The sequence below is a fragment of the Trypanosoma grayi genome, assembly GCF_000691245.1.
Source record: "Trypanosoma grayi strain ANR4 Tgr_1079_V1, whole genome shotgun sequence".
NCBI lineage: Eukaryota > Euglenozoa > Kinetoplastea > Trypanosomatida > Trypanosomatidae > Trypanosoma > Trypanosoma grayi.
In genome coordinates this window covers 3,523-5,360 of record NW_008826698.1, presented here as the reverse complement: position 1 = coordinate 5,360, position 1,838 = coordinate 3,523, and the positions used below count along the sequence as shown (strand labels likewise).

General features: G+C 53.2%; 1 protein-coding gene across 1 annotated transcript; it reads left to right on the top strand.

Moving 5' to 3' along the window:
• Positions 1-21: 21 nt before the first annotated feature.
• Positions 22-1,311, top strand: DQ04_10791020 (hypothetical protein; the record flags this gene model as incomplete). Its single annotated transcript, XM_009316364.1, has 1 exon — positions 22-1,311. One exon carries the CDS (start codon positions 22-24, stop codon positions 1,309-1,311), a length of 1,290 nt encoding a protein of 429 aa, XP_009314639.1.
• Positions 1,312-1,838: the final 527 nt, after the last annotated feature.

The following is a 1,838-nucleotide window of genomic DNA, read 5'->3' as shown; positions in this document are numbered from 1 at the left end:
CCCAAAGCGACACCAGTGATGATGCGCTGCGTGCTGTTTATGTGTGCCCTCTGCGTGTGGTGTGCCGGCGGATGTTCCGGTTTGAACGGGATAAGGCATGTAGAGGTGCCATATGCCGGCGGGTATGCGGTAAAGGCTGGAGAACAAGGTTCACATGAGCGTGCTGCTGAGCCTTGTGATCCTGGAAGCACTGTATCCGGAGGATCGTGCACTGTTGGAGGGGCAATTGTTGTGGATGCTGGCCCTGTCGGTTGTAAAGAACAGGGTATCTCTGAAGAGTGCGAAGGCCCGGGGGCTCCCGAGTCTTGCAAGGGGAATGTGCAACAGCCTTGCGGGGACCAAGGGAAGAGTGTGACAGGTGGGTCTTGCCCTGATGGTAAGAAAGAACCCTGTACAGGGTCTACGGAGGCTTTATCTGGATCTAACGTTGATGACGCTGCCGATGGCGGGCATGGTATTCACAAATTAACTGACGAGAATGATTCTTGTCCGCAAGATAAAAGGGAAGCGAATGGGTCGTGTGCGTCTTCACCTGCTGCCTCCAAGGCCTTAGTGAAGGGAGAAGACGGTAAAGTACGTGACCTAACTGCTTCTGGAGAAGGCGAGCGAGGAGATCGTTCTGGCGGCAATGGTGATTGCGGTAAGGGAAAAGGCGTTGATCGTTCTGCTGATTCCAGCGCCGCTGGCTCGTGTCCGAATCTACCGGTCAGCCCTCCAGATAATAATTCTCAGCTGCCAGCTCAACCCCAGCCACAACAACAGACCGGGCAGGTGGAGAGGGATGGAGGAAAGATGATCCCTGAAGAAGCCAATGAGCGTACCAACGATGAGCGACTTGAGCTTCAGAAGAGAGGTCACGTTTCTAGTGGTGGTGGTGCCAAGCACGACAACTTTAAGGAAGAAAAGAAGGAAAAGACCACCTTTCAGACGGACGCGAAAAACAGTGGAGACAATTCGGAGAGGGAAATCATTGGTGGATCCACAAATAACAGCAAGGAGGAACCAAGTTCTGACGCTTCACACTCAGCGGAGGATAATCACAAAGCTGGCAGCTCTGCTGAAGATAATCCAGCAGAAGAGACTACTAAGAAACCAAATTCCCAAGTCTCAGGTGAATCAAATGATTCGATGCAGCCGCAGTCATCTCATGCCCCTGCTTCCCTAAGTGCCCCAGAGGCCACAAACAAACCGAGAAACAACCCAGTGGTCCAGAACTTGAAGGACACAAAGAATGCGGACAGCAGCGTCAGTCTTGTGTGGTTGCATGCACCGCTGCTTCTGCTGACGTTGTTTGCAGTGACGGCTGTGTGATGAGCATCGTGGACAAGTAACATGCCTCCTCGCACTCTCTCTGTGTGTGCTGCAAGTTTATGGTGGATGTATTTATCCCCTCTCTTCCTAATGATTGCTTGGGGCTCAGCTGCTGCCCCTTTGTGTGGTTGTTTCATTTGTTTCTCTCTCTCTCTGTGTGTGATTGCGTATTGCTGACGCACCCATGGCGGCGGTGTGCACACTTGTGAGCCCATCCTGCCACTGCGCCGTCCTCTTCGCTGCGGAGCACATGCCCGTTGTGTGTGTGTGTGTCTTGTTGCTGCTGCCGTCCTCTTGCACATGCACCACACCGTGGCTGTGCTCGCTGGATGGATGCGTGTGAGGGGGCTGTGGGTGTGTGGCATCCTCGTGGTGTGTGGTGTGTGGTGTGTGGGGTGGAGGGTGCGTTAATCCTAATTGCTTTTCATTTCTGCCTGCATGTGCTCGTGGAGTACGATAACCCTTTTATTCTGTGTGTGTGTGTGTGCGAGTATATCCACACTGCAGTAGCAGGATGTCTGCATGCA